The sequence below is a fragment of the Panthera onca genome, chromosome B4, assembly GCF_046562875.1.
Source record: "Panthera onca isolate mPanOnc1 chromosome B4, mPanOnc1 haplotype 2, whole genome shotgun sequence".
In the NCBI taxonomy this organism is placed as follows: Eukaryota; Metazoa; Chordata; class Mammalia; order Carnivora; family Felidae; genus Panthera; species Panthera onca.
The window spans coordinates 72,191,879-72,215,823 of NC_138345.1; the positions used below are offsets into that span (position 1 = coordinate 72,191,879).

Here is a 23,945-nt window from a genome sequence, read left to right on the forward strand (position 1 = left end):
TATCTATTTCTAAATGGCAGGGTCTCTTTTAAATGCAACCTGAATATTTAAAGTCATCAAGTAATCAGTGTTCAGATTTTCCTGATTGTCACAAAAACTATTTTTTTAAACAGTTTTTTTTTTTTTTTTAGTTTAAATCAGAGATTCAAACAAGGTCCAAATGTTGCAATTAATGTATCTCTCAATTGTCTTCTAATCTATGAGTTTCCCCTATTTCTTTCTTATTTTCTTGCACTTGTGGAGGAGGTTCTCCATTCTCTATATTGCTGATTTCATTCTCCCTTTTGGTGTCGTTGGACTTGTTCCTGTGTTCTGTGCATTTGCTTTAGCTAAGTAATTTGAGCCTCATTTAAAAGTTTGATCTGGGGGCGCCTGGGTGGCTCAGTCGGTTAAGCCAGTTAAGACAGCTAAGTCGGTTAAGACAGTCTCTCTCTGTCTCAAAAATAAATAAACATTAAAAATCAATAAATAAAAAGAAATAAAAATTTGATCAGATTGCGCTTTACTTGGTACAAGAATACTTGGTATGGGAGTTTCATACTTATGCCAGAAGGTATATAAGATCCTGTTTCCTTTTGTGTGTGATGATAGCAGCTGTTAATGATCATTGCTTAGATTCATTTCATAAAGGATTTTATTTTGTTATTTCATTTGGTCATACTCAAACTTCTTCATTTTTTAACTGGATTACAATTATGAAGATGCACTTTGCTCTCAACTCTGGGTATCCTATAGAATAAAAATTTAAAAGAAGATGATTGTACATGTGTAAACATTTGAAGCTGACATTCATGTGAGATTAGTTTGCTTTTTTTTTTGTTGTTTAAGGTTTATTTATTTTTAGAGCAAGAGCATTCACAGAAGTGGGGGAGGGACAGAGAGAAAGAGAGAGAGAATCTCAAGCAGGCTGCACACTGTCAGTGCAAAGCCCAGCCTGGGGCTTAATCCTACAAACAATGAGATCATGCCCTGAGCTGAAATGGAGAATCGATGCTTAACTGACTTAAGCCACCCAGGTGCCCCAGATTAATTTTCTTTTACGTTAAACCTGTAGCATCGGCAGGGTGATGGGTTTGATGGGTTCTTAATCATTCTTTATGGGGTTGTTGTTTTTGTTTTTCTGGTAAAAGAACAATTTCCCCACTATTTTAAGTATATTTTGCTACATTTTTTAACTATTCTGTGTCCCTGGTCCACATGCTCCTTTCATTGCTTCTCCCTAATAACCCCTGGAGCATTCAGGCTGTTAAACCTTCATCTATGGTCTCCAGGGATTACCAGAAAGGGAAACGAGTTCTTTCCCAAAAAGCAAACCAAACAAACCAAAAAAAGCAACCTGGAGGAAACAAGATTTAAAAACAAGAAATTTTTTTAATGTTTTATTTATTTTTGAGACAGAGAGAGAAAGATCATGAGCAGTGGAGGGGCAGAGAGAGAGGGAGACACAGAATCTGAAGCAGGCTCCAGGCTCTGAGCTGTCAGCACAGAGCCCAACACGGGGCTCGAACTCACGACCCGCGAGATCATGACCTGAGCCGAAGTCAGACGCTTAACTGACTTGAGCCACCCAGGCGCCCCTGGAGGAAACAAGATTTTGCACAGGGAAAAAAAAAAAAATTTCCCCCCAAACTGCCATTTTTACCCTCAGAGTGAGAAAAGAAGCTGTGATATTCGTAATGCAAAGACAGGAGTTGTATAGGAAAGGGTCATTCCAAAGGTAAAATGTAACTCTTGAAATTAAAAATGTGATAGATCAGAAAAACCCCAATTGCAGTGTTAGAAAATGAAGTTGAAGAAATTGTACAAAATATAAAGCAAACATATAAAGAAATAGAAAATAAAGGGGTGGGTGCAAAATTAAAAGATCAGGACGTGCAGTGAACAAATAATAGCAGTAGGAACAAGAACAGAGATAATGTAGGGAGGAAATCAGGTGTCTGAAGAACTGTATTAACTATAGAGAGCATGATGGGGTCACTCATGTTAAGCGATGATGTCGGGAATCAGGAAGACAGCCAAAGGTGATGAGCTGAGGATAGACAGCACCAGGACATGCTGGTGGTACCAAGAATCAATAATTAGCAAAGCCAAGAGATGATGGAAGAACCAAGAACTGATGATCACTAGAACCAGAAGAGGCCTGGAAAGGCTCAAAAGACTGATTATACTCCTTTAAAAAGGGAAAACTTCTGCAGGAACTGTCAGATTCTCCAAATTTGGACTCTTCCTTGCCTGATCACATTTGAAAGGCAATGCGCCCATTGGTCTCTGAACATAACAAAGACCCTCCTCAGCTTGCATATAAGAAGCAGGAAGTGACTCGGAGGGGCTGGGTCCACATCTCAACTGTGCGCTCACGGACTGACTGTATTTGGTTCATTAATTTCTCACCCTCATTGTATCTTGTTTGTTGTGTGATTTTGTATCGTATCTTGTCCCATGTGGCATGTATGGAGCCAAATTAAATGCATAGTGAAATGTCATTGAGTTTGGAGTCCTGAACCTGTTACAATTGTGCAAATCCTGCTTTATAATGAATAAAGCTAACAGTAGGGAAAGACACAACTCATGTGTATGTGGCTTTATAGCACGCTCAGGACAAGAAGTAAATGTGATGAGTCTCCAGGTGGAAGGATCCTACTGAGTACTGAGCCCAGAGGATAAAAATAGAGCCAGCCAGTCACCACACCATAACATCTCAGGACACTGATGACAAAGAGAAGATCCTGAGAACCTTCAGAAAGAGAAACAGGCTTCATTTGAAAGAGCAGAACTCAAAATAACACTGAACTTCTCAATGACAACACTGCAGGTAGAAGAAAAGAGCAGTAATTTCAAATTTCCAAGGGAGTTGATTTTTCACTTTCCAGTTCCATGTATGGTCAAGCTGTTAATTTAAGTGCAATGAATTTTCACAATTTAAATGTGCAAGGTAATGCTCCACCAAGAAAGAGAAAAACATGGCTTTAGTAAACAGATTCCCAGCATGAGAGAGGAACAGAGAGATCCCAGGTGACAGCTCTGTGGCAGGGCTAGAGAATCATTAATCCAGATTGGAGAGGATCTGATGGGATTTACTCAAGGAGATGAAACTTGATCGACTACCTCATATGTTTGAACGTGCTGAGAAAGTTACACCTTAGGTAAAAGTCTAGGGCTGAATTGTTGGTAAGTACACAGAAAATTAAGCAATGAACCGCCATGACAATTACTAGAACAATTTGGGCCTTACTGAATATATATTTATAACTCTGATTAAAAATCAAAGCTCAGTTTTTTGAAATTGGTGTTAAGAATTGGGATGTTTTTGGCAGAGAGAGATAATGATCAGAGTATCACATTTGAAGGGATCCTTATTATACCTAGCCTTTCAGCAAGAACTTGGAGGCAGGTTTCTGTTTGAGATTAAAAAGTTCTTTCTGATCTTCTTTCCTGCAATATAATGTGGATGCCTTTAGAAATAATGAACTCCCTGTCACGGTAAGTATACAAGCAGGGACTGCCTTACTAGCTCTGTATGAGGCAGAATATTTTTACTACCAAGGGACCAGTAATTTCTAAGATTCTTTCCACTTTTAAATGTGGCATTTCCAGTGTGAATGGTTGATAAGAGCATATTTCAGAAAGCCTAACAGCCAAGATGTTGCAAACCCATTGCCAAGCTTTTCTTTCTCAGGCACTACCCTGAGCCTGTCATTTGCCTTCAGTCTCTGAGCCAGACGGCAAAGCCCCAGTCACATAAAAATGGAACACTTTGTTCACCCTGACTCCTGATTCCATGTCTGTGTCAGCCCTTCCTTATCCCCAGGGATGTGGCCTACACTCAGGCAGGCTACAACCTATGGAGCTAGTTTCACAGTTTCCCTGTGACCACGGGTTCAGCCCAGAGATGTTCCTGTGTGAAATCCCCCAAGACTCCAGGTTATTCTCAGAGCTTAGTCCCTACCAGGCTAAGTCCAAGGTCCTCAGCCCAGCTCCATACTGAACCGGAAGTCTCACATAGGCCTCTAAGTAAGCTAAGAGCTTAAGTAAATCTACAGCTTGTATGGACCAGTAATGAGCCAAGAGAGAATCAGTCTAAGAAAGCATCAGCAAGAGTCACCAAAACAATCACCTCACTGTGCTCTCCTCACCCCTGTGCACTTTCTTTATGCCTAACTGAAACTGTCTCCCTCTCAGGAACAATGTGGCAGGCACTACTTCATGCCCTGCATCCTTTCTTCCAGTTGTGCCTCCCTGGCCTCTTTTCATTGACCAGTTTTTAAAACTTAGAAAAAATGGAAGTGCTAGATGTAAGGAGTCCAGGGCAGGGGATTCCTCAGTCATTATTAGTGACTGATCAGTCACTTTCTTGTTAGAATTTGTGATTTACATTACATTTGTTCCAAGGAGGTTGCCTAGATAAGCAAAAGCCGGTAACTGGGAGCAGATTGTTCATGTTTACTTGTTTCACGCATGTTAAAAATAATCTTTTGGAGAACGTGTCAAATGTGATAGTCTTTACAAAGAACGACGGTAACATTCTCTATTTGCTCACCGTTTAGCACTTTTTCCTTCCTTTGCCCTATTCTAATTAACTTTGCTTCACCAATCTGACCACTGATCAGTACTTCTATGATATGTAAAATACTTGTTTCCTAGTGAATTTGGGGTCTCTATGAAAATGAATATTTTTTAAGCATGAATCAAGTAAGAAGTTTGAGCTTAAAGCCTCCTGTATTTAAAATCAGACATTAATATTAGAATGAACCTGCAGCGGGGTTCCGTGTGACTTCTAAAGCCAATTTCTGTCTTCAGGAAATATTATGGAGAAAAGATTGGAATCTACTTTGCATGGCTGGGATATTACACTCAGATGCTCCTCCTGGCAGCGGTAGTGGGAGTGGCTTGCTTTCTCTATGGATATGTTAATCAGAACAACTGTACATGGAGGTAAGTCGTGTTTATTCCTTGTTACCATGCCTGCCGAAAAGTTGATTGGACATAAAATTAGTTTCAGGGTCTTAGACTGTTTTTGGTAAAAGAAAACTCCTCACAGAGCACTTACTGCCTTGGATGATCTATCCCTTTTGTCCTGAGCATAATAACTAAGTGAAGTGGAAATTTTTTTTTTTTTTTTTTTTTTTAGATAATGCAGCCCAGTTTCTGACAGGAATATTACCCTTAGGAAACATTCCAATTTTTTAAGACAATACTTTGTTTGAAAAAGAGAGGCGGTCTGGAAGGAGAATTGTCCTTGAACTTCTGGCCCCCAGAGGAATGCTTCACTCAGCCCTACAGATTGTGAGCCAAGAGCAGCTTTGATTTCTTCAGGGTTTCAATAGCAAAACTTGATAAAATTGGTGTTTTTGTGCTTTTTTAGAAATAACTTTTTAATATATATTAGGAAATAGATGTTTAAAAATTCAAGTAAACAGTACTTTTGTTTCTGTTTTACTTTTTGAAAATTAGCCCTTACAGTGTTACGGAAAAAAACAAGTGATAAACAATTAGTTTATGCTTGATGTTAGAATTAAAATACCAGCTGCACTGTTTAAAGGGAAATGGATGCCAGAACACTGAGTATCACCATTACTATTCTGAATTGTGTTATTATTCCTCTGCTTTTGGTAGTCTCAACCTTTAGAAGGGATGCAGCACTGAACCAGGCATTTTCTTGTGTTCACCTGGCCTCTCTCCAGCTCTGACAGCCAGATCAAAATTTCTGGGCACCAGCAATGAGCTAGCTGATGACCAGATTTTTCTAGCCCCAAGCATATCAGCCTGGCTCCCGAGGCAGGAAGCTTACATGGCAGCTCTTATGTATAGGCATAATTATCCATTCTATTTAACAGCGAATTCTGAGCGTTTTGTACCTATTATGGCTTCTTAGCTAGAAAGCTGCAGATGGTCTTTGAAGTACTCTTATCTCTTCACTGAAAATAAGAGTTCAGGGCCAAAGGCTGAATTTTGATACCTTTTGCCTAAATTTGTCTTTGGCTTCTCCATTGTTTTATATACTGTTCCAACCAAAAAAAAAAAAAAAAAAGCCATCTCAAAAATATACTTTCAAAGTGCAAGAGTAGCATTTTTACAAGGTTCTTGCATTGTGGCTGTTCTCATTACAATTCATTTTATAAAATCACCCTGACAGTCACACCATGTGTTTCTTACAGTTTCACACAGTTGAACTTACAGAAATCCAGGGGGAGGGTCTTGGGGATAACTCCCTGTGCTCAGAATTTTGGGGGCTTTAATTACTTGTATGAAATATTTTTAAAGTATTTCAAGTATATGCATTTAAATATTTTCAGTTAAGTTTATTCCATGCTGAGTAGATTCCCAGGAATAGAAAATGTATTGAAGGTATAAGGAATAATGATCTCTCACCAGTTTGAGAAAAAGAATGTTACCATTACCCAAGCAAAGTGCTTCCTTTGACTGCATTCCCTCCCTTTGCGCTTTGCAAATAAGAACTACCCTAAATTTTGATTTTTATCATTCCTTTACATAGACCGTATATTCTTTATCACATATATTTGTCTCCCTACCAAATATATTTCTGTGTGCTTTTGAAAATATGTATGTGTAAGTGGAGGACACTATAGGTATTTCCTCTTGTATAAAAGTTCTGTTTGAACTTTATGTCCCCTTTAAACATAACAGCTTTATTGCGATAGAATTCACATACCGTAAAGTGCACCCTTTCAAAGTGTACAGTGGTGTTAAGTACATTCACAGAGTTGTGCACCTATCCCCACTATCTAATTGTGCAACATTCTCATCACACCCAAAGGAAATCCGCACCCATTAACAGTCACTCCCTAACCCCCTTTCTCTCAGCCTTGGCAACCACTAATCTACTCTCTGTCTCTGTGGACGTGCTTATTCTGGACATTTCATTTACGTGGAGCCATACAGTAGGTAGCCTTTTGTGACTGTCTTCTTTCATTTAGCGTACGCTTTTTAAGGTTTATTCATGTTGTAGCTTCGATCAGTGCTTCATTCCACTTTGTGGTCAAATATGCCATTGTGTGGATCATACCATATTGTTTACCCATTCACCCATGTCAGTTTAGGTTGTTTCCACTTTTTGGCTATTATTACTAATTCTGGTGTGGACATTCATGTACAAATTGTTGTAGAAGAATATGTTCTCAGTTCCTTTGAGAATATATTTTTAAAGAAATGGAATTGCTGCAACAATGCACAGGAACTCTATGTTTAACATTTTGAGGAGCTGCCAAAATATTTTTCGAGGTGACTACACCATTGTACATCTGCAATAGCAGTTTATGAGGATTCCAATTTCTCCACGTCCTCACCAACACTTGTTTCTGCTGGGTTTTAAAAATGCATATGTATTAGTCATCCTGGTGGGTATAACATGGTTTGGTCATTATGGGTTTGTTCGTGTCTCCCTAATGCCTTCTGATGTTGAGCATCTTTTCATGTGCATATCTGCCACTTGATATCTTTGGAGAAACGTCTCTTCCTCCTCTGCTTCTCTTAGTTGTGTTGTCTTTTTATTGTATGTTTTTAACTGTTCCTTATCCTGGATAAAAATCCCTTATCAAATACATTGCAAATGTTTTCTCCCATTCTGTGGATCGCCTTTTTCACTTGCTTGGTGGTGTCCTTCGAAGCACAACCGTTTTTAATTTCAATGAGTTTAGTTTACCTAATATTTTGTTCCCTTACTGTTTGTGCTTTTGGTGTCATATCTTAGAAAGCTTTTGTAATCCAAATTCATGAGGATTTTGTGTTTATCATCTATAAGTTTTATAGATTTAGGTCTAGGATTCATTTTTTCTGGGTGTATATCCAGGTGTCCCAGCACCATTTTTAAAAAGACTGTTCTTTTCCTATTGGATTGTCTTGGCTCCATTGTCAAAAAACCAATTGGCTATAAGTGTAAGAGTTTATGGACACTCAATTCTTTTCCATTGATCTGTATGTCTGTGTGATCTGTATTTTTGCAAATACACACGAGATTGATTATTGTAGCTTTGTTAGTAAGTTTTGAAATTGAAAACTTTTTTTTTCTTTTTCAAGATTGTTTTGGCCATTCTGGATCCCTTACATTCATGTTAATTTTAGGATCAGCTTGTCCATTTTTTAAAAAAAGCAAGAATTGCATTAAATTATTTTTAATTCTATTAACAAACTGTTTTGTATTTTTCAGTGTATAAGTTTCACACTTCATTTCTCAGATTTATTCTAAATATTTTATTCTTTTTTGATGCTATTACAAATGAAATTGTTTCCTTAATTTTTGGATTACTCATTGCTAGTGTATAGAAATATAATTGGTTTTTGTATATTGATTTTGTGTCCTGTAACCTCGATGGGCTGGCTTATTAATTTTAATAGTTCTTTGGTACATGTCTTAGGATTTTAATACACACTATATATCATCTGGAATTGAAATAGTTTAACTTATTTCTTTCTAGTCTGGAGGCTTTTAGTTTATTTTCCTTGTGTAGTTGCCATGATTAGATTCGCCAGTACAATGTTCATCTTAAAAGGAAAGCGTTCAGTCTTTCACCAGTAAGGATGACACTTGCTGTGGGTTTTTCATAAATGTTCTTCATCTAGTTGAGGATGCCTAGTTTTTCTTGTTATTCTGTTAAAACGGTGTATTAAATGAGTTGATTTTCATGTGTTGAACTATCCTTGCATTTTGGGATACATCTCACTTGATCACAATCCTTTATATGTTACTGGCTTTGATTTGCTAGTATTTTTTTGAGGATTTTTGCATGTTTATTCATAGGAGATAATAGTCTATAGTTTTCCTGGGATGTCTTGGTGTGGCTTTGACATCAGTGTAATTTTGGTCTCACAAAATGAATTGGGAAGTGTTCCCACCTCTTTATTTTTAGAAGGGTTTGTGAAGCATTGGTGTCAGTTTTCTATAAATTGTTGATAGAATTAGTGAAGCCGTGTGGGGCTAGGCATTTCTTCACTGGAAGTTTTTGTTGTTGTTCTTTTAAACTACTAATTTAATCTCTTTACTTTCTCTTGATCCATTCAGACTTTCTGTTTCTTCTTTTCTTCTTGAGTCAGCTTCAATTATTTATGTCTTCCTAGGAATTTATTCTGTTTCATCTAGATTAATTTGTTAGTATATAATCACTCATGGTATTCCCTTATAATCTTTTTTACTTTTTTAAGGTCAATATTAATGTCTCTCCTTTCACTTTCACTTCTGAATTTGAAACTTTTTTCTTTTTCTTGATTAGTCTAGCTAAAGATTTGTCAGTTTTGTTGATCTTTTCAAAGAACCAACTTTTGTTGATTTTCTGTTGTTTTTCTATTCTCTTTTTTTGCCTTTTGTTGGAATGTTTAATTCATTTAAATTTAATGTAATCTTTAATAAAATTGGATTCACATCTATTTTGCTATTTTCTATTTGCCTCAGGTCTTTTCTTCCCTATTTCTTTATCACTATCTTTTTTTGTGTAAAATAGATACTTTCTAGTATACCATTTTAATTCCTCTTTGTTGTTTCTTTTACTCTTTTGTTGTGATTGTTATTTTCTTAAGTGGTTGACCTGAAGATTATAATTAATATCTTGTTGTAAAGCAATTTCATTCAGTTTTAATGCCAGTTTATTTTCAGTAGTATGCAGAAACTTTGCTTTGGTATGGGTCCTTTCCCTCCTCACTCTTTTGCGCTATTATTCTCATACAAATTACATCTTTTATGCATTATAAGCCCATCAACATAGTTTTATAATTAATGTTTCATGCAACTGTCTTTTACATCAGGAGAAAATGATTACATGCAAAAAAATATTTATACTGTGTTATTTGCCTGTGTAGTTACCTCTGTCAGTGCTCTTTATTTCTCAGGTGAGTTTGAGTTACTGTCTAGTAATTTTTATTTGAGCCTGAAGGACTTTCCTGAGTAGTTCTTGTGGATCACATTAGCTTGCAACATGTTCTTTCAGGTTTTGTTTATTGAGGAATGTCTTAATTTCTCCTTCATTTTTTGAAGAATAGTTTTGCTAGATACAGAATACTTTGTGGACAGTCTTTCAGCACTTTGAGTATAACACCCCACTGCCTTCTAGTATTTATGGTTTCCAATAAGAAGCCAACTGTTTATCTTACTCAGGACCCCTTTGTACATGCAGAATCACTTTTCTCTTTCTGCTGTCAAAATTCTCTTTGTTCTCCTCTTTGGACACCTTGAGTCTGATGTGCGTATGTTTGGATATCTTTGAGTTTATCCTACTTGGAGTTTGCTGAGCTTCCTGGATATACAAATTAACGTTTTCATCAAATTTGGGAAACTTTCAGTTGTTATTTCTTCATATATTCTTTCTAACTCCTTTCTTTCCATTCCTTCCCTTCCCTTCTGGGACTCCCATTATGTGTATATTGGTATTGTTGATGGTGTCCTGTCTCTGAGTCTGGGTTCATTTTTCTTCATTCCTTTTTCTTTCTGTTACTCAGACTGAATAATCTTAGTAGACCTAGTTTTGAATTAGCTGTTGTTTTTTTTTTTCTACCAGTCATCTGCAGAGGAACCTCTCCAATGAACTTTTCATTTTAATTATACTTTTGTATCTCTAGAATTTCTACTTGGTTCTTTTTAACAACTTTATTGATATTCTCTGCATGGTACAATGCTCACATAGTTAATTCTTTAGCAGAATTCGTATCAGTTCTTTGAACATACATTTAATTGCTTATTTTAAGTTTTTGGTCCAATAAGTCCAACTTCTGGATTTCCTCAAGGACAGTTTCTATTGACTCCTTTTTGCCCCCCTGTTATGACCAAAATTTTCTGTTTCTTTGTGTATCTCGTCATTTTCTGTGGAAAACTGGGCATTTTAAATTTTATAATGTGGCAGATCTAGAAATCCTATTTTCCCCTCTCTTCGCAGTTGTTGCTTCTGTTGTCATCACTGCCACCGTTGCTGTTCACTTAGTTACTTTCCTGGACAAATTCTGTAAAGTCTTCATTCTTTGTTGTGTATGGCCATGAAGTCTGTATTCAATAAGCTTAGTTGTCAGCTAAGGGATAGTGATTCCTTTAAATGCTGGGAACCAGTCATTTGAGCCTTTGCCAGGTGACTCTGTGTGTGTCTGTGGGGAATGCCCCCAGCACTTTAGTGGGCAGTTTGCACTTCTTCCTTAGCCTTTATTTCCTGCTTATGCAGAACCTCAAAGCCAACCAGAGAGTAGGGATTAAGGTTTTCTCAGGTCTTTCCTGGCCACCTGCACGGTCCTACATGTGCACATGGCCTTCTACAATCCTAGGACTTTGTTAGAACTTTTTGAAATCTCCCATGGATACCTCATTTCCCAATTTTTCCTTTTAGGAAATTTCCTTTTTGGTGGGCACCTTGTTAGCCCTTACTGGTGTTGCTGTCTTGGGCAGCTGTAATGTTAAATAATTTCTGCTAATGCTTTCAACAGACCCTCTGGGGATAGGATTGCTGGCACAGTAGGAGCTCTGAGACAGGTCAAAAATGACAAATCCTGAGAATGGAGTTTTTCCAGGGAGCTTCCAGACTCATCAAATAGTGACAGTTCTCTGGGGATGGGTTTTTGGTAGCTTCAGATCACTTCTGCCTCCTTCAGTGGCTGCTATGCTACCATGGTCATGGGGCTATTGTCTAATAACACCACCGTTAGGCCAAGGATATGGGGATGGGGATAGGTCAAGTAAAAAGGTGACAAAGCTCACTATTTTTATGGAGATTTAGCTGTTTTTACTCCTCAGATTTCTGTAAGCCCTTGTTTAATTTCCAGAGTTCTGCAGAGGTTACTTTTGACAAATTTTGCCAGTGTTCTCATTGTGTTTATGAAGGAGCAGGTTTTCCAAGATCTTTATTCAGATATCCTAGAAGTGTTTTCCCTGCCCATTTGTTTTTAACTGAGTTATTTGCAAGGCTACCAAATTCTGCAACTCCAGTCCCATTCACATAGGAGTCCATCTTAATGACTTCTCCTAAGGGGAGCAGTTTACAACCTGTTGTAAGCTTGTTAGTTTTTTTTTTTCTTATTTGTAGGAATTATTTAAATACTCTAGTGAAGAGTCCTTTGTCATTTTTATGTGTTGCAAAACTTCTACCAGTTTGTGGCTGTTTTTTTCTTCTCATCCATTATCCATTAACGGTCTTTTAATGAAATTCTCACTTTTACATGACTTTGAATATATCAGTATTTTCCTTTATGATTTATACTTTTTGGTTTCTCATTAGTGAAATTTCTTACCCCAACTCCTTTTTTTTTTTTTTTTTTTAACAAGTTCCTACTGCTACATTCCTGTTTTCTACTTGGAGTTGATTTACATGTGATAGGATTTAGGAGTTCAGTTTCACATTTTTCCATATAGATATTGGATTGCAGCAGCCCCATTTGTTGAAATGTCACTTCTCACCTTACTGGTTTGCTGGACCAGCCTTGCCCTAAGTCAGTTTCTGAATATGTAGAAGATTGTTTATGAATTCTATTTTTTTTTCTTGCTCAGCTTTTCTTAACTTATGTCAGTAGCACTTTGTTCATTAGGAATGTCTTGACTGTTCTGAGCCTTTTGCCCTTCTATTGAATTTATGGCTCAAATGGGGGACGAATAACATCTTCAGATATTGAGTCTTCCAAATTATGAACATGATGATGTGTCCATTCATATAGATCTTTTTCACTCGTTCAGAACAGTTTTATCATTTTCCCCCTATAAATCTTATACATCTTGAATTTGATTTATTCCTAGGCTCTTTATTTTTTTAAGCTGTTTAAAGATGGTATTTAAAACGATTAAGTCCTTATTGTTGCAGATCTCTAGGGACATAATTCCTTTTACTGGCCCTATGTATATTTTGAATACCGATTCTGTGTCCAGCATCTTATCTTTGGTTTTCTTGACTTACTGTGCTGGCAAGGCCCTAACTGAAAAGAAGTAGTGATAACAGGACACTTCATCCTGATCTAAAGGAAATACTTTTAGCATTTTACCATTAAGTATAATGGTTTTTTTTTATAGGTTTTATGTAGCAGCCTTTATTAGATTAATGAAGTTCAATTCTTTTCCTAGTTTTATGAGAATTTAGTTTTCTTATCACAAATGGATGTTTGATTTTATGCTGCTAGAAAGGAAGTCATATTTATTAACATTTTTAAAAATTTTATTTTTCTCTTTTCTTTAGCAAAGAAGTTTGTCATCCTGATATTGGTGGCAAGATCATCATGTGTCCTCAGTGTGATAGGCTTTGTCCATTCTGGAAACTCAATATTACTTGCGAGTCCTCAAAGGTAATTTTTGTTATCCCAAACATTTGTAACTAATGAAAGATTTTTTTTTTCTTCTAATAATTTTAGCATGGTCTGGAATTATTTTATTTCTCTGTGAAATTCAGAAAGGTAATATTCAACTAAGCCTCCAAACATTCTGAAAGGTAGATATGTAATGCATGTGTTTATTCCTCTTTTACAAATAGTAAATTGAGATTAAGAGCCTTATCTAAAATCTTCCGGCAGGTCAGTGAGGAGCTGTGGCATTGAAACTGTTAGAGTATTTGAAGTAATCAAAGCAGAAACCTCAAACCCACCTTGTCTCATGAGTACTGTTTAATAGGTTTACTTATTGTAAGTATCTTCCTTAATTCAAATAAGTAGAAACCTGAAATTTGTACTAACGTTTTCCCACTTTCAAAATGTACTGAAACTAGCTTGTTTTTTTGTTTTGTTTTTTTTTTTTAAACCTGCTTATCAGATTTAGGCCTTATCTATTAATATGCATAAGAAAAGCTTTGTATATAAATGAGAACAGATATTCACTTTGTCCCAAAACCTTCCCACAAAATACAAATGGTTCCCTTAAGCATGCAGATGATCTTGAGCTATAGGACTTCTTAAAATCCAAGAAGCTTAGGACAAGTATTGAGACTGGAGGTAGCTTAAGGAAAGGCATGCCTGAAACTCTAGCTGGGAATAAAGATGGTCATCTTGCTTTGGAGAATTTTCCTGACAACTTTGACCTACTGTTCTCCCATGTTGTGATCTTTTCTCTATCCCCTCGTTCCACCATGAAAGCTTAGGAATCTTTAAATGATGTTAAAATATTCTGACCTACTCCATCTAAGTCTTATTGTAACTAAATATGTTCCTATTATAATGTCACTTTAAATTTTATATTTTACAAAATTCTTGAACTTATATGATCACTTTTTTTATGTTATCACTTTTGACACAGTAACCCTGTGAGATAGGCAGAACAGTTATTACATCCATTTTACAGATTAAAACACTGAGGATCTGAGAGATTAAATGATTTGCTCAAGTTACCTACCTAGCAGATGACAAAGCCAGAAATTGACAGCAAATCTGCGTTTCTTGCCATTACCGTGTTCTTCACCAGCTGACGGTAGTACCAACCACTTCACTCACAAATTGAGCGCTATGTTTGAAAAAAATGTTCTGCTACTTAATTAAGATGATTGCAGGGTATTGTTGACACATGGATTTTTACACTTAACTTATGAATTAAAATAGATTTCAGTGCCTTTCCCCTAGAAACCAATGCAAGTCTAGACTATAAAAATCTGCCCTAGATCACACAAAGTAAGACTTAAAGGTAGCAGGAGGGAAGCTGCCTTCTGGCGATGTTGACTCATAAAGGTCACTAGTTAGTGCATATCCTTGGACACTGGATTTAAGGCAAATGCCAGTGATAATACCAGAAGCTAACTATACTCCACAGAGTACAATTGGAAATTCCATTTTCCTTAAGAAATTCTCTTTCACTCACCACACCCCCATCTCTTCTCTCAGTTCTTCTTTTCCACCAACCCATCCTTAATTAAGGACATGACTTTCAAATCTGTCCCTGTGCACAGTTTTTTCCATTGTTTTGGAAAAAATGAATCTTTCATTCTATCCCAATTTCCTGAAGAATCCTTTGAGTCTTGTTAGAGTGACTTACAAAGGGAAGGAAACACATAAAAGAATATGAGTTAAAAGGATTACATTTTTAAATTGTTAAAAAGGAGAAGAAAAGAGGAGCTTTTCATGCTTCTCTGTTGGCTGATTCAATCATCTATCTCATCATTCATATACTTATGTATTCATTTCTACCTCTTTCTTTTGGAAAGAGCTGGAGTATTCACTAACATGAATGCTAAAAGGGTTAATAGATTAGAAAAAGGAAATTAGGAGCAAGAAAGTGAGGGAAAAGTTATGGAAGTAATCAAGATTAATGTTGTTTTTGTGATTGAGCATTAAATAAGGCTCTTAGCTTTTTGGCTGGCAAGATAAAAGGGAAATGTAACTTAAAATATTTTTTTATAAAATACAGTTATAAAATTTTGATTTTGTTCCTTAGCAGGAAGAAAGCATAACAAATGGTCACTTTTCTAGATTTTTGTTGTTTCTTCTGCTTAAAATGGTCATGCCCTGCATTATGTAACCATCTCTTCCCTTCCCTCTTCCATGTGACTTAAGCAGCGTGCTGACTGGGGATACTCAACACAGCTTTCCTTCTCTGTGCCATCCTGGCAAGTAAGCTAAGCTAAACTTTTTGCCGAGAAGGCCCCTTGCTTACCTGCTCCTCTGATTCCTGCCTATGGGGCAAATAGAGAGGCCAGTCATCTTATTTTTTCTGCTGGGTCCTTGATCCTCACAAATATGGCAAAAAATGGTAACTTAATGCAGGCCACCTAATTCCCTTTCGTAACAGTACAAAGCACATCTCTTGTCTTGAGCTGGGCGACTGGAGTGAACTCGGCATAAGCCATAAACCAGCTTTTTCTTGCTGCTGCTTCTTTCTTTCTTTCTTTCTTTCTTTCTTTTCTTTTCTTTTCTTTTCTTTTCTTTCTTTTCTTTCTTTTTTTTTTTCTTTCTTCTCTCATTGACAAATAAGCTTCCACTGGCTTTTTCTCAGCATACTAGGACAAAGAATTCACAGGTAGGATTTTTTCTTTCTGGAGTAGCTAGTTAGAGGTGTCAAGGCAAGTAGGGAGGTATCAGAGAGAAGCTTGCAATGATTCCTAAAAGAGTAGGGTTTAACAGAATCTGCAGTAATAGCCCTATAACACACAGAATAGTTTTGCATAAGATTTTTCTTATAATAATTTTCGCTGAGGGGTAAGGCATAACATTAAATGACAGTTTTGGTTCCATAAGAGTCAAAACTGAAAGATTTGAAATACTGGTCCATCATGGAATGCCAGGACGAGGAGAATAGGCAGAGAGGGGTGTTCCCTAAATGGCCACTCTTTTATTAATTCTGTCTTCCTTGAGCTGATTTTTTGGGAGGAACCATTGGGTAACAGACAGTCCAGGATTATGCTTTCTGATCAGGGTCCAGATAGAGTATTGAGGGACATTTGTATGCTTTGGAAAACACATGTACAAGATGATGGTTAGGTGGATATTCTTTTGAAAATAACATAATATTTTGACATAGATGAACATTTACCCACTTGACATCATTATATAAAGGGCAACCAAAAAAGTTACTTAGAGTTTTCCTTAGAAGCAATTTTGAATTTTCTTTGGCAATTGAAGAGTTTGGATTTTTGTTTTTTGGTTTTTTTTTTTCATCCCATAGCTTCATTTTCTATGCAGTCTTCTTTACTCTATGATCTATTGTAAAGTTGACATTCTGCACATTTGCCACTTTTTTCAGTACGTTTATACTTTATATAGAGAGTTTTTAGGAGATGTAAAAATGTTCGCTAGTGAAAAATTAGTAACTAATTGAAGGATTTTCCAATAATCCATATAGGGAGTATTTAAATACTAGCAAAAAAAGAAAAAAAAAGAAATTTAGCAGAATGAGTGAATAAAGCCTTCTTTGTATAGGTGTATCATCTATTCATTCATGGTTGTTGTACCCACTGTAATGTCAGCAAAAGCCCCTGTGCATCCTTAATCTAATGGAAACCTCTGTCATTGATGGTAGAAAGCCATAATTGGGTTTGGGGAAGCAGAGCTGTCCTTGGGCAGAGCTGTCTCAGAATAAACCCCAGCAGTGTGCTTTTCTCAACAAGAAAACCAAGAATTCAGTAACTTACCCTCTGACCAGGATGAGATGATAAGATGCAAATTGTAAATCTAAAAGTTGTGTTGAGTTCAGTGTATTTTTAGAGCTATCCTACTTCAAGTTCACTATGACAGCTTATCAGGAGAGGCCATTATTCAGAAGTCTGATAGAGACTTTAAATGAAGTGGAATCTTAGCAGCTATGCCAATTTCTTTATCATGATGGGGAAAGATTCCATTGGAAAATGCACTGTGATAAATGCGGCAAAGGCTGTTTGCTCTCAAAACAATAAGAAATCCCATCTGTAAGTGTATAGTACTATCTGCTTTAAAAGAAATTCAGACTATAGAATACACAAAACATTGCATATTTGCTGAATTCTAGTGAGTAGAAAACATGATTAATTTATATGTCATTATTGTATTTTCCAGAAATTGTGCATCTTTGACAGTTTTGGAACCCTAGTGTTTGCAGTATTTATGGGAGTATGGGGTAAGTTATTTTCCTTTTTTTTTTTCCAGTTTACTTTTACATCTTAACATTAAAAAAAACAAACCTGAGATCGTATAGGCATCTAATTTAATAGCATTTCACAGTTTTATATAAGCTATCAAAGTAACCTACTTTTAGGACCTTGGATTCCCCAAGTTTCAGCTCCCTTAGAGCTCCATTTACAACTCTGAAGACCAATGTATGAATTACTGCATAAAAAACTACTTGAAAATATGGTTACTTAAAACACACATTTATTATTTCTCATGATTCTCTACATCAGCTGGGATGTTCTCCAGTCACATGCTGGCTCAGCTGATATCTGCAGTAAGCTAGCAGCTCCGCCGGGATAGATGGTCTGGCAGTCGCCAGTCTGGTTTGGTCTATGGGGCTCAGCTGGGCTGGCTAGTCTTGATCTACATGGTGTCTCATCCTCCAGTGAGGGTTCTTCACATGGTGGTTTTAGGGTTCCAAAGAGAAGCAAGAGAGGGCAAACCCCAATACACAGACATTTTTTGAGTCTGTTGTTGCATCAAGTTTGTGAATGTCCCATCAGCCAAAGTAGGTCATGGCCAAGCCAACAACAATGTGAGGAGGTCAGAGGACTGACTGTCCAAGGACTTGGATACAGGGAGACATGGTTCATTGGGAGCTATTATTGTAATAGTCCCCATAGCTGTGATCCACCCTGACTTTCATGGGGTTGGGGTTTTGGGGGAAGCCACAACACAGAGATTACAGGTAAGCTTTCTTCTTTATACTCTTTTATATGAGTGAGTATTTAATAAGTATATGTTACTATTATAATAGTAAATAATAATAATAAACTATTTAATAAATATAGTCCTAAAGAATATAATTCTTCTGTAGGTGCTTTAACACTATAGTTGTATTATTTACTTTGAATAGCATCATTAATATAATGAGGCAATTACCATTTTCTTTAAATGCAGACATTTAAATGTTTAATTGACATAAATGTTCTACCATAGAAGAAAAAAATTCCATTTTCACAGACAAATGTGCTTCCAGTTTTATTGTGTAAGAAAACGGGGAGGTAGAGCTCAGGTTATATAGATAGCTGGGAGAGGAACATGACTCGGGTCTCTTAATCTTGAGAAGACGACACATGAACACATGCAGCTCACGAAACAGTTCTTCCTCAGTGTCCTCGAGCGTTTTGCTTTCACAGTGGTTATGCCTATTAGAAGTCACCAAATGGATCCCAGAACAGATGATCCAATAGTTCCGGGCACTGTTTACAGATTAGTTGCCGCTCCTGGGGAAAGTAAACTATAAGATGGCCAAACTTACCTACAAAGTTATTGTCCTGCAGACATTTACCTATGTTTTGGCTACAGACCAAACACTAGCTAATATTTGACACATAGAATAAAGATCAAATTCGTGCATCGAGATCCTCTTTACCCCTCCACTGTAAAATATGTTTCTTTTGGGGCACCTGGATGGCTCAGTTGGTTAAGCGTCTGACTTTGCCTCAGGTCATGATCTCGTGGTCTGTGAGTTGGAGCCGTGCATCGGGCACTGTGCTGGCAGCTCGGAGCCTGGAGCCTACTTCAGACTCTGTGTCTCAGTCTCTCTGCCTCTCCCTGCTCACACTCTGTCTCTCTCTCCCTCTCTCTCAAAAATAAATAAATGCTAAAAAAAAAAAAAAAAGTTTTTTTAAATATGTCACTTTTATCCTCCCCCCCGTAAGAGCAGAGGTACCGAACACCTGGGTGATGGTCCTTTTAACAAACCAGCACTGATTTGTAAAGTATAAAATTCTGACACATCTGTTGAACTCCATATATATCCTAATGCATGTTGACAGCCCTAATTTAGAAATACATTTTAAATAAAGCAAAAATTTATAAATTAATCTTGGCACTGCAAAGATAAACCTCAAATTTCCTAGCTGACTTTGCTTTCTGTGACCATCAACTCCACCATGTTTATAGAACTGACTTAAGCATATTCAGCTGACTTTATTTCATCAGATTTTAGAATGCAGAAAACATTTCAACACTGCTTGTAGCAGCATATGTGCATCTTTAAGGATATGTATGTATGATGAAGTCTTTATTTTTAAAGTGTATCATATTGCTTTTCCTGTTACCTCTGCCCTTATGATAACCGCTGCTGTGAACCTTGTTACAGGAAATCAGAAATTGCAGAACCAAAGAGGCAGGAGGACCATGTGAAGTCTTTTATTTCACTACCATTCATATTCCTCTAGCATCTCTTGTGTGCCCAGGTCTATTAGAGTATTGTTAGTAGTTTTGGCTCCCTCAGAATTCTAAAAGTTGAGGGCTGTAAGCCTTTTGTAGTAAATGTAGCACCAACCATATACTTACCTGAAAAATGTCCACCCTTTTAGGCCAAGCCAGCCCACCCGTTCATACTGACTTGGAGTCCTAAACCCATGGCGGAAGTACCAGTTGCTAACATATCCGCTCCTCCTCATTCCTTATTGCTCCTTACCTCCTTCCATTGGATTCTCCCTGGCTCCAGGCTCTTGGCTGCATGGCTGCAGTTTTTAATTTTCACCTTGGAGTCTTGGGCTGGGCCTAGTGATGTCCAGAAAAACACCAGACACTTGGCTTATGGGGGGGCTGGGGAGTCAGGAAAGCATTATCCTAACCAGCTACACTTGGGGATCAGGAAACAGCTATAGCCAGTTAGTTCGAGAACTCAGTCTACTGTTCCCACTGCATCCACACCAGCACAATAATGCCGCTCCTGCAGCCATCTCTGCCTCCATTCAACTCCGTTTCGGATTTAAGTGACACATAAATGCATCTGATGGGCATTTTATAAAATCATATCAGGAACCCCAGCTGCAAGAAAGTCTGAAGCCATGTGGTTTTTAATCTAGTCTTAGTTAGGAACGTGGAATAGAAGCTGAGCAAAGCTCATCTATCTTACTACCTTTGTGAGTAAAGAGATGTAACTCATTTCAAGGCCTCATAAAATATCCCTGCTCTCCAGCAGTAAACGTCTAGTGACTAGAACACTACCACGTGCTACACTGTACCCCTTGTCCTTGGGCACCACTGGATGGCACCGCCAGTGCTGTATATGGCTCTCTTCTTCATGTGATGCATACTTTCTTTAGATGTAATAATACCTTGATTAAGAGGACAAGCTGTTCTTGCTTCCCAAGGTCCTAGGCAGCCTTCCCTCTTCTCCATTACATGTCGATGTAAGAGCCCTGTGTCTATCTAATCAATAAATGCCTCATGGTGTGTGGTTTGCCAGAGAACATAGGTGCAGTGCTCCCCATCAGAGGAAGAGCGATCCAAAGACACAGGACAGGAAGTTCCTTTCTGACATCATGCACAGTCACCTGAGGCCCTGGTGCTCTGGGCTCCCCAGCAATGTGCATCGGCAGTGCTGTGGCCCATGAGCAGTCTAAAACCTTGAGTGGTTATTATACGTTACCAATGTCTCCATGGACCCTGAGAACTAATGCCCAAGGGTTTTGTAGACTTCATCCTCCAATGTCCCGCCTAGCTAAGGAGCTACGTATTGCTTGAGGCAATACCACATGGTGAGGAAGCAGAGCTTGGGTTCTGGAGCCAAGAATGCCTGGGTTTGATTCCTGCCTCCAAAACTGTAACCTCGGGCAAGTATTTTAACCTTTCTGTGCCTCTCTCTCTTTGTGTCTAAAATGAGGAGAGTGATAGTTACCGTAGAGGGGTGTGAGGGCTTTTACCTATGTCATTAAGTTCATAACAGCCCTGTGAGGTAGGTCTTCTTGCCCCCCATTTTATAGAAAGAGAAGGGGGGGGGGGGCTCAGAAAGTTGGAACATTTTGACCAGGAGTCACACATCTGATAATTGTCGGAACCAGAATTTGAACTTGATTCCAACATCCGGGTTATTTCTACTCTCACTCATTGTTACTGGAAAATTAGTAAAGTTAAAACAAACACCGCTGGGAAGTGAGTGCTTTCCCGATTTCGGTTGTCTTCACCACTGGGGAGTGCTCAGTTCATGCCACTAGCAGCCACTTCCCAGGGTCTCCTTCTTTATCTCTGGCTGCCCACCTGAGATCTGCAGGCTGTCAGGCCAGCCTCTCTCTGCTCTCCACTCTGGCGATTCTCAACTCTGACTGATGTTAGACCTTTGAGACAAAACAAAACACAATGTTCATGCCCCTATTCTAGTCCAATATAATCAGAAACTCAGGGATGGTGCCTGGGCTCACTGTTGTTTTTTAAAGCTCCCAAGTGCTTCTCATGTGCAGCCAGGATGAGACCCACCCCTCTACACCTCATTTAGTGATCTCATCCATGCCTGGCCTCAGTTACTACTATAAAAAGTATCCGGTTCAGGGGCACCTGGGTGGCTCAGTCAGTTAAGCATCCGACTCTTGATTTCAACTCAGGTCATGATCCCATGGTTCGTGAGTTTGAGTCCTTCATCAGGCTCTGCACTGACAGTGTGGAGTCTGCTTACGAGTCTCTCTTTCTCTCTGCCTCTCCCTCTCCCTGCTCACGTTCTCTCTCTTTCAAAATAAATAAACTTAAAAAAAAAAGTTCCTGGCATATCTTAGATCTTTCTCCCAAGTTGTAGACTTTTACATACCTACTAGACATCTTTTCTGTGGCCCAGAGGCACCTGGTTAGAACCAAACCTGTTGCCTTCTTGGACTCACTCCTCTTATAGCCCTTCGCATTGTGAGGTATGGCACTAGAATTTAAGACATTGCCCAAGCCAGAAACATGGCTGGCATCCTAGACCTGTTCCTTCCCTTTACACACCTGCATCTTTCCAACCATTCTTCCTGCCAAATGTGCTGTCTTCTCTCACCTCCCCACCTAAGCAATCCGGTCTCCCTGCCTCTAGTCTCCAGACCACCTGCAATATCCCCTCTTCCTTTAAGTTACAACCTGAACTTCTTTCAAGGCATAGAGTCCTTTGTGATGTGCCCCGGCGATCTCTCCACTGGCTGCCCCAACCTTCCTCATTATACCTTGCACTCATTTCCAGATATTTGCAGTTTCTGGGAAGTATCTGAGTCTCTGGCTTCCTTGCCTTTGCATGCACAGCTCCCAGGGGAGATGACTTTAATATCCAACCTTCACCTGATCGAATCCAAGTCGGTCATCTCAGAGTGGCTGTAGTGGCCCCTTCTCTGGGAGAGCCTCGGCTACTCGTTGGTCACTCACCCAGAGCCACCTGTGCTTTTATCCTGACCCCCCCCCCCACTAGTCTCTGATAACTATCATTTCACCATCATTCCTACACACCTAGGAGCTCCTTGAAGCACGGCCTGTGTCTTGTTTCTCTTTATTCTCCGCACATAAAAATACTTGTGTGTGGAACAGTGGTAAATCCAGTATTTCTATATAGGAAGAGCTTAGGGGTACCAGTCTGATTGAAAGAAGGACACCTGGGTGGCTCAGTCGGTTGAGCGTCTTGACTTCGGCTCAGGTCATGATCTCATGGTTCATGAGTTCGAGCCCTGCATCGGGCTCTGTGCTGACAGCTGACAGCCTGGAACCTGCTTCTGATTCTGTGTCTCCCTCTCTCTCTGCCCCTCCCCTGTTTCTCTCTCTCTCTCTCTCTCTCTCAAAGAATAAGTAAACATTAAAAAAATTTTATAAAAAAGAAAGAAGGGTCTATGGGATTTACCCTGAAACTATATTTTCAATCAACATTTAATGTTGTTTTTATTTAGTATTTTAAGTTTCAGGTCTTAAAAGATAGTAAAGAGTTCTAAAAATTATTTCATTCATATTTCACACCAGATTGAGAAAAGCATCATTTTTGCATATTTAAGAATATTGTTTTAATCCGGGATGGCTTGGGTGGTGGTAAATAGAGATTTAGGGAAACTACTAAAGTTTCCCCCCCCACCAGGCTCTTAGGAAAGAAGAGAGGGAAAGGGATGTAGGGAAGAACAGGCTGAAGGATGGATGGACCATAAACTGTTTTTGAATTATGGCAGTTATTTGTGTTTTTTACTTGGCAACAACATGCTGGTAGCAGATGTTCTAGCATTAGACACACTCACATGCCTTCTGACCATCATGTTGTTGTTACCTTTCCGGTGGCTATAGTCTGTTTTCACAAGCTGAGTAAATTATCAACATCATCTTTAAAAAAAAAAAAAGTAACTTGTTTTTCTCTTCTAAATCATAGTATCACCTACTAGATTAGATTTTATTGACCGTGTACAAAAGTGTTATGAGTAATTACAATGATTAATAATTCAGGACAGCTTTGTTGACGGTCCCCATGCTCCGGTTCTCTCTCTGCTAGTAACCTTGTTTCTGGAGTTTTGGAAGCGGCGCCAGGCAGAACTGGAGTACGAATGGGACACTGTTGAGTTACAGCAGGAGGAGCAACCCCGGCCAGAATATGAGGCCCGGTGCACTCACGTGGTGATCAACGAGATCACTCAGGTAAAGTGGACATTAGGTCGATGCACTCTAGCCTGTTTATTACAGCAGTTCTCAGC

General features: G+C 38.4%; 1 protein-coding gene across 2 annotated transcripts in view; it reads left to right on the forward strand.

Annotated features, from left to right (window-relative positions):
• Positions 1–23,945, forward strand: part of ANO6 (anoctamin 6) — a 200,186-nt gene that overhangs the window by 132,097 nt on the left and 44,144 nt on the right. For both annotated transcript variants that reach the window (XM_078449926.2, XM_078449927.2), the window contains 4 exons: positions 4,798–4,932; positions 13,146–13,251; positions 17,413–17,473; positions 23,747–23,889. In XM_078449926.2, the coding sequence (XP_078306052.1) occupies positions 4,798–4,932; positions 13,146–13,251; positions 17,413–17,473; positions 23,747–23,889 (445 nt within the window). The remainder of the gene's footprint in view (positions 1–4,797; positions 4,933–13,145; positions 13,252–17,412; positions 17,474–23,746; positions 23,890–23,945) is intronic.